Below are 9350 nucleotides of genomic sequence, written 5' to 3' on the forward strand. Positions count from 1 at the left end.
TGTGGGGCTGGAACAGGTTAATTACATTTTAAATAAATTCCATGGGGAAAATTGATTTGGAAAACGAGTAAATCGAGCAAGTGTTCTTTTTTCTTTTACTATAGCTCCCGCCGGCCACCATCATGGGTTGAGTACAGTAGACAGCAACTGAGAGAAGCGTGTCGTGGTGTATGTGTAAGAGTATTTCTATGTTTGTCCCCTCACAATAGTTTGACAACCGGTGATAGCTTGTTTACGTACTCGTAAGTTAGAAGTTCAGCATAAGATATCAATAAAATACCAGACTTAGAAACAAATACTGGGGTAGATTTATTCGACTAAACCCCTCAGGATGATGCCCCGGCCTGAGACCGAAGCCCAGGAACGGAAACAAGTAAACGATAAAAAGTGTATACAATGGAATCTCTCGTTGACTTCAACATTCACAGCTGTTAGACTGTAGAAATTCGTTTTCAATAGTGAAGGTTTATGTAGGACGAGTCCGACATTTTGAAAAAAATTGACAATATAAATTCGGTGCAAATGTTTGCTATAAACTCAATGAACAAAAGACATAAGATCTTTCTATTAGAGTTCTGTATCGCTTGCCTGCATTGCCTTCGCCACAGGTGAGATTCCAAAAAGTCCCCAAATGCACACCTGGATAGCAAACCAGAAATTTTTAATTCCGGTGCATGCACATTATAGATTTCCTGTAATTAGTCAACTGTTGAGTCTTTTGAGTTCATTTAACCTTTCACGGATCCAAGAGCCACTACGAATCCCCAAACCATCCGACACACCAAACAGGCTTGACATGAAGCCGGTTTAGTCACAGACAGCCTAGTCATGCAACTAGTTGCACGAAGTTACATGTGACTAGCAGCACTTAAAAGCTGTTTAGTCTATTAATGAAGCTGCTAAGACGGTTTGTGAAGTCTTTCCAACTTCAAAAAAATATCATCTTTCGCTACCTTTGGTAACCGGATGCCAATTTCCTCACCTCGTTTCGCACTCATGTGCACACGTGTGTGTGTGTGTGTGTGTGTGTGTGTGTGTGTGTGTGTGTGTGTGTGTGTGTGTGTGTGTGTGTGTGTTATGACAAAATGTCATATGTACTGTTTCAATATCTTCACGAGAAATATGTCCGAAACTAGATATTCAAATTTACACACACACATTAGTTTTGATTTTATTTTTATTACATTCATGAGTCAGTCGTGGTTATTTATATCCCAGAACCAATATGAGTCAGTGGTTATTCCGAGCCAAAATGAATGATGACATGCGTTGCATTCAGGCCCTTTCTAAACAAATTCTCTCATATTGCTATTTCTGTGATTTTTTGTCTGTTATATAATTAAACAATATTTCAATGAATATTGTATTTTCACCCTTTGTTTATTGTGCTTCGGTATTATATTTAAATACGGAAATTAAGAACCATTACGGACGAAAATGTGGGTTATTTAGCTTCCCTAATAATAACCAGTTCTGTTTGGTTCTTTATTGTATTTATTTATGTAGCTTTATGTAAGTTTTTGAATGTCAAAAGGGTTGTCGTTCAGTTTGCCATATTTACACAATAATTGATATTCTAGCATTCGGAAACCAACGAACTTATCCAACATACATATATTCAGATATACATACGCCTACACACACACGTTTATTTATTTATTTATTTATTTATGTGTGTGTGTGTGTGTGTGTGTGTGTGTGTGTGTGTGTGTGTGTGTGTGTGTGTATATATATATATATATATATATATATATCATCAAACACGTTATAATTGACATCTACCCAGAATCACAGTGCGGATTTCGCTCTGATCTATTGACATGATCTTTTCCCTCCAACAGGTCTTGGAGAGGGTACGTGAGGAAAATCAAGAGTTGTTCTTGATGTTCGTTGGCCTTACTAAGGCCTTCGACTCTGTTAACCGGCAAGCACTATGGGAAATTCGGAAAAAGCTTGGTATACCTGACAAGATGCTGAATGTTATCAGCTTTTTGCATGAGGGAATGGAGGCTGTTTTCGTGTCCTGTGGGGAATCTGCGGCTTCCTTCGACGTTACATACGGCACAAAGCAAGGCTGTATTATGGCTCCTGTTTCGTTTGCACCCTTCGTCTTTTCGGTGATGCTGAGGTATGCTTTTGGTGACATAGAAAGTGGTGTCAAATTCCAGCTTCGAACAAATGGTGGACTTTTCAATCATAAGCGTTTCGAAGCCAGAACACTGCTACGCATCAGTGTCATTTGTGACCTACATTTTGCAGATGATGCTGCACTAGTAGCGACCTCTTTAGAGGAAGCTCAGAAACTTCTAGACCGGTTTTCTGCTGCATGTAAAGCCTTTGGATTGACCATTTGCATAAAGATGGAAGTAATCCACTAACCATGCCCTACTCCTAAACAAATTCGAGGTGTCAAGCAGAGGCCACCGGTCCGCAATTTTCCTGACACTCCTATACAAGTTGATGGGAAAATCCTAAATTATGTGAAGTCATTTGCGCATCTTGGTAGTTAAGTGAATATGAGCGCTTCCCTTGATGATGGAAGCGTCAACCATCTTGCAAAGGCAACCAACGCATTTGGCAAACTCTCATCGCCTATGGAATGAAAGGAGCATCAAAGCTGACACCAAAGTACATGTCTATAAAGCAACCATTTTTACTACTCTCTTGTATGGCTCAGAATCGTGGATACCCTATAGATGACACATTAACCAACTAGACATCTTCCACAAAGACTGTCTGAGGAGAATCTGTGGTTATTCACTAAAAGACAATGTTTCTAATGCCAACTTGTTTAGCAAGAGTAAGATTGGTAAAATTAAGAGCTTCCTTATAAAATCACAATTGCGCTGGGGCTGGCCATGTCGTCAGAATGAGTGACGAAAGAATGCCCAAAGTCCTCGTGTACAGCCAGCTTGAGAGTGGACAAAGGAATGTTGGTCAACCAAGGACAAGCTGAAGAGTAACCTCTTAGAGATGAAGATAGCTCACAACACCTTTGAGCGAACAGCATCAGAAGGAACAAAATGGAGATCGTTGTGTTAAAATGGTATTAAAAACTTTGTTGCAGCCAGCATTAACAGGCTTAGGTGGCAAAGCAAAGGAGAAAAGTGGCTTCAAATATGTCACCTTTAATCCTCAAACTTGCAACATTTGTGGGCTTCTTTGCAAATCGTTGGCAAGTTTTAAAAGTCACATTCGACGTAAGCCTAATTACTGACAAGGTAAAAGTAGATTGTCGGTGCCTCATACATCGAAACCGAAAGGAAAGCCCATCACACACACACACACACACACACACACACACACACACACATATCTACTGAAATATATTACTGAACTCTAATAGCACGTTGTATATTTCAATATTCTAGTTCATAATCTGCAGATTGGTCGAATGTGGGCTCTATTGCTCAATGTGGACCCTATTTTTCGGTGTTGCTGCTATGGGATGAGATAAAGTCTAACGTTTCGAAGTGCACCTTGAGACGGAAGAACGATTGTCGTGAATATTGAATTAAAATTGTATGGAATAATGACCAGGTAACTATTTAGGGACATTCGATTTCTCTTAGGTACGAATTGTTTAAAGAAGGAGATAGGAACAGCAGAACTACCTACACTAATATCTCTTCAAGATTCGCCAGAGTCCAATCTATATTGACTTAATCCCTGTCCTTCCGCCTGGCAATATGATCTCTTTTATAGGGACCCAAACAGTGGAGAGGGAGAAGTCAGTTTTATTCACAAACCAAAGATGTGGTCTAAAGAGGACAATTAAGGGCCACGTTAAAGACACGGCCTTCACTACTGTCTCCTATACAGTTTCTACCGACCCAATTTCACTCAGCTTGTCTTGGTTGGATCCTTTGATATGACGGGAAACTCAGTTGCCTCGTAAAAAGCCACAGGATTTCGGAGTTAACGTCTAACCATGCAACCTAGACTTCACCATAAGCTATGAGTAATTGTCAGAAACATTTACAACAGAACATTATGACTGTTTAGTTTCATTTGATAAGAGTTCCTACAGTAAACACAAGCCATTTATTGAATTCTCTTACTTAATATGCATTTAAACTATCAATTTCTTTTAAAACTCGTGGCCTTAATTTGAGCTGCATTAAAATATCCCATACTCTAATTAGTTTTTGGTCAGAGAAAGGAATCAGTTTACGAGAGTTTGATGTCTCCGGTGCTTGCTGGTTGAAATATCTCATGGCATTGTATAACATCATTCTTTAATTAAAATGATATATTAGTGACGGAGCTGATGTGCCAATGTGCTCTGTAATGGTTGCCCGTGCTCAAAGAGAAAACCCTTTTGTTAAATTACTTGTACAAGAAATCGATAAACAGCACTAATTTGCCTCATTATACGGAAAATAAATTGAAAGTGTAACCTAAAGAGGAAAACATCCCCTTACCTTCTGATACGCACATACACGTGTGCGTGTGTGTTACTATAGAGTTTCATGATTACTCTTCGCGAAGCTGATTTACCATCGACGAGAAAGCAATATTAATTATATGAAATAATAATAACTGGTCAACAATGGATTAGAAAACGTAAAATACTTTCACGTTATGTCATAAAATCATAAAATATCAACAAAAGATATTAGAGAGAATTATATTTACATATATATGAATATGAATCATTTTCTGCGTTTCAGCCTAAAGACAGTAACTGAAACGAATGTAATAGGTACTTATGCCCTACACCTGTTTCAAAAGGAGTCCCGAACGCATATCACGTAATTTTAAGGTGTTAATTATTTCGTATTCTTTCATATCAGATACTTTAAAGATACATAATATGCTTTTTGTGCTCCTTATCAAATATGTGCACATAACTACCTATTCCATTCCTTTCATTCACAGACTTAATTATCGCACAATAAGCAACATTTGTTGCTACATACTGGAGTTGTAGAATAGCAGTTATCTCATCGTAAACTGTGCGTAATTTCAATGTGGTACCAAGTGTATTGGATGCATTAATTAATGAACTTCAGTGATTGATTATCGTCTCCTCTTGTGATATCTACACAAACTTGTCTATATCATGGGCTTAGCAAATGTTTTACCTTGACTATTTAGATCTCACAACCTTCTTTTATATATATATATATATATATATATATATATATATATATATATATATATGTATATGTATGGTTCCTGGTTCAGTCCCAGTCCGTGATACTTTAGGCTATTGTCCTTTACTATGGCCTCGGGCCAACTAAGGCTGTATGAGTGAATTTGGTAGGCGGAAGCTGAAAGAATCTCGTCATGCATGCGCGTGCGTGCGTGCGTGCGTGCGTGCGTGCGTGCGTGTGTGTCTGTCCTCCACCACTGCTTGACAACCGCTGTTGATGTGTTTACGCCTCCGTAGCTTAGCGGTTCCGCAAAAATGATATATATATATATATGAGAAATTGCAATCCCTGAATCAAAATCAGTGCGTGACTTGGGCATTGGCATGAGCAGCGATGCATCTTTCCAAGTGCGTATTATCAATTTGGTAATAAGACATAGGCGGCTGGCTGGCTGGATCCTCCGAACTTCCAAAAGAAAAGAAAAGGAAACAATAATGGTCCTCTGGAAAGCATACTTCCTCTTGAACTACTGCTCGCAACTATGGTCATGACACAATATAAAATTAAGAGCGAAACTCGAAGCAGTCCAACAAAGCTACAGAAGGAAAATCTTCTCATTGCAACGTATCAGCTATTGGGAAAGACTGAAAGAATTAAAACTCTTCTCCCTGGAACGAAGGCGAGAAAGACATGCAGTGATATACATCCAGAAAATCCTGGAAGACCTCGTGCCAAACTTAGGTATTGAAAATTACACAAACAACAGAACGGGGCGCCACTGCATAGTGCTAAAGATCCCTGCATCTCCATCAAAATACAGGACTAGATACTGCAACAGTTTGGGTTCCAAGGGGCCACAGCTCTTCACTATCCTTCCAAAATGCTTGAGAGACCTACACGTTGTGGATGTAGGTGTCTTCAAAACAAAATTGGATCTCCTCTTGTCAATGGATCCAGATGAACTTACATCACGGCGAAAATGAAACAATTTAAAGATTTAAAAAGTTATATATACACACACACACACATATATATATATATATATATATATATATATATATATATATATATATATATATATATATATATATATATGTTTCCAATATCCCATAGAATCTAGGCATTTTAATAATAAAGACACCAATGTAGAGTCAAGGGCAGCATCCCCATATTTCAACAGTATATATGGACACGCACACACTTACACACGTATAAAGCTAATTGACTCAACGCAGAGACTAAGAGTCAATATGCATCCTATGCCATTTGTGTGAAATATCCTAATTTTAATTCACCTGAAGAAAACAGTTCTTTCGAATGATGTAATTGACTTGATGACCAATAAAACATGTCTGAAACAGCTGTCGTGAAACTCAGTCCATTTCTGTTATTACACACACACACACACACACACACACACACACACACACACACACACACACACACACACACACACACACACACACACGCACACACGCACACACACACACACAATCGATTGGATTGAAATCAGACAGGATAAAACAGAGATATATCTACATGGCATAAAAGTTCCTATTTTTAATTTTTCGATATAATCCTTATCATCTCGTATGCATATCATCGAAGACGAAAATTTGTTTTTCCCTTTTTACTTTTTTTTCTACTCTAGGCACAAATCCCGAAATTTTGGGGGAGGGGGGGGCCAGTCGATTAGATCGACCCCAGTTCACAACTGGTACTTAATTCATCGATCCCGAAGGGTGAAAGGCAAAGTCGACGTCGGCAGAATTTGAACTCAAATATTAAGGTAAATATAAATGTACGTTCGCATATGTGTACATATGCGATTGTGGAGGTGCATAAATCGTATGCGTATAGAATGCTATTACGAGGAATTCAACCTTGTCTGTTTATGCTATTAAAATGGGCTGTTGAAGTTTAGTAGTCCCTATGGTTGCGCTTTCCATGAACATATAAATTACAACAGACATTATGCTCTATTTGTGTGTGTATATATATATATATATACATATATATATATATACATTTATATATATATTCTTTCTGTTGAAGAGCGTAGCTCGAAACGTCAAAGACTTTCCGTATTCCCGAGCGTCATACTAATATATACTTTTGTTATTTACACCACCTGTCCTCGTCTGTTGTTATTTTTTGTATATTCTCCCATATATATATATATATATATATATATATATATAGATATATATATATATGGTGTGTGTGTGTACTCTCTTACTCCTTTCTTGTTCATAGTCTTTTCACATTACAGCATATCACACGCATATGTTTAAATCCAATTCCATCGCCCTACATTCGACTTCTCTCCCATTTTTGCCTCAAATTCGAAATCGCCCTCACCTCCTCACACTCAGCGATTATACAAATGCAAACTCCCTACAACCGCACGTCACTTGCATATCTCGCCGCGCACAAACACACAACGCTCCCCCTCATTACGATCTCGAAACACGGTCACACGTTTATACCACACAAAAACACCGGTCTCTTTCTCCCTCCCTTACTTTACACCTGTAGAAATAGGTTCCCATCTGAAGCCTAAACTCTCGTAAGGTCTTATCTTTTTGCAATAACGTTTCTTCTTCAAGTCCCTTTCTCTTTAAAGAGTTAAACAAATACAATATGTTAAAACTTGTCCCACCTCTATTGTCCTTTTACTTTATTGCCGTCAGTGTGTGTGTGTGTTTGTGTGTGTGTGTGTGTGTGTGTGTGTGTGTCTATGTCGTATATAACGTGGTAAGAAGAGCTACTTATAGTTGAAACAAGCACAGAAAACAAGTTAATGATATTTCGAACATTTCATTATATTCGTTTCAATAATTCTTTACAAATCATCATTTCTTTACATTGTCTCAATTCAATTGTTTTATATTCTATGCGTAAATTATTCCATTATTTTCTAACCGATTGCTTATCTACGAATATATGCATAAGCGTTTGTGTCTTTATACTTGTGTGTACCAAGTGAGATCTAGCGAATATTTAGCACAGTTATTGATGGCAGTCCTTCAAAAGTACACACAAGGACAACGAGAACAACTAGCTAATGTCACAGAGAAACAAAGTCGAAGATAATGACACCATCAGACTATCTTTCAGTTGCCAAAAGAGGAAATTAAGATGGTCAATGAACAGTTAAAAAAAAACCTACACAAAATTAATTGATTAATTAATTTCATTAAATAATTTCTTTAGAGAATTCCTAATGATAGGAAATTATATTCGAAAGATAGAAAAGGAAAAAAGAAAAAAATGGTGGACGATTCAACTTAGAAACATATTGCAAGAAATAAGGAAAATGAAAAACACTACAACATTGTTATATTAGAATGACGTGGCGTTACACGATTGGTTAATATTGTTTAAAACGTAAAACTGAGCGAGTTAAAGACATTGCATCTTGTAAATCTGTACAATGTACGGATCCACACTGTTGGTAATAACAGTTGTAGTAGCAACAGTAGTAGTAGCAGCAACAGCAGTTGTGGTAGTATTTTTCTAAGTCGAGTAGGAAATTAAACGTAGAATTAAACGAAAGAAGAAGGAATCCATGTTTAATCTTGATCAGATTAGATTAGATTATTCGGCAAATTACAGGTTTCTGTCTAAACAACAGCAGTAATCTTTTAATTGAGGTGGATTTATCATTTTACTTGGTTTTGCCATTAGACTGCGGCCATCCTGGGGCACAGACAAAGTTTTAGTCGAATGAATTAACTCCTGTACTTAGTTTTTCAGCCTGCAACTTAATTTTTGTTTGCCGAACAGCTAAGTTACGGGGGCGTAAACACACCACCACTGGTCGTCAAGCGATGGTGGGGAAAAAAGACAGACACACGCATACACTATATATATATATATATATATATATATATATATACACACAAACGACGGGCTTTTTTCAGTTTCCGTCTATCAAATCCATTCACAGAACTTTGGTCGGCCCGAGGCTACAATAAAAACAGTTGCCCAAGGCTCCACACAGTGGGATTGAACCTTGAACCATATGGTTGAGAAGTAAGTTTTTTACAACACAGCCATGTGCATATTGTATCTATTGTTGTTGTTTAATATCTGATGTAGATTAATGGAGCAGTCTGGTAATTAAAAGTATTCCATATAATAATCTAGATCTGTTGTCTCGTGCGGCATTCTGCTTTTTAAGGCTGTGATATGAGATTAGGAAAGGAATCAACAGATATTTATACGGGCATCCTAATACTTAGTGGT

General features: G+C 37.6%; 1 protein-coding gene across 1 annotated transcript; it reads left to right on the forward strand.

Annotated features, from left to right (window-relative positions):
* Positions 1 to 334: 334 nt before the first annotated feature.
* LOC149135891 (uncharacterized) lies at positions 335 to 2378 on the forward strand. Its single transcript, XM_089350032.1, has 2 exons — positions 335 to 373; positions 1842 to 2378. The coding sequence occupies exons 1-2, from the start codon at positions 335 to 337 to the stop codon at positions 2376 to 2378; spliced, it is 576 nt and encodes a 191-aa protein (XP_089206158.1).
* Positions 2379 to 9350: the final 6972 nt, after the last annotated feature.

The sequence above is a fragment of the Octopus bimaculoides genome, chromosome 4, assembly GCF_046866305.1.
Source record: "Octopus bimaculoides isolate indiv1 chromosome 4, ASM4686630v1, whole genome shotgun sequence".
NCBI lineage: Eukaryota > Metazoa > Mollusca > Cephalopoda > Octopoda > Octopodidae > Octopus > Octopus bimaculoides.

Excerpts from the sequence above, each read along its gene's own strand:
- LOC149135891 (XM_089350032.1), top strand. The coding sequence starts at position 335 with ATGCCCCGGCCTGAGACCGAAGCCCAGGAACGGAAACAA. Across the intron at positions 374-1,841 it reads AAGCCCAGGAACGGAAACAA|GTCTTGGAGAGGGTACGTGA; the intron begins GTAAACGATAAA and ends TCCCTCCAACAG.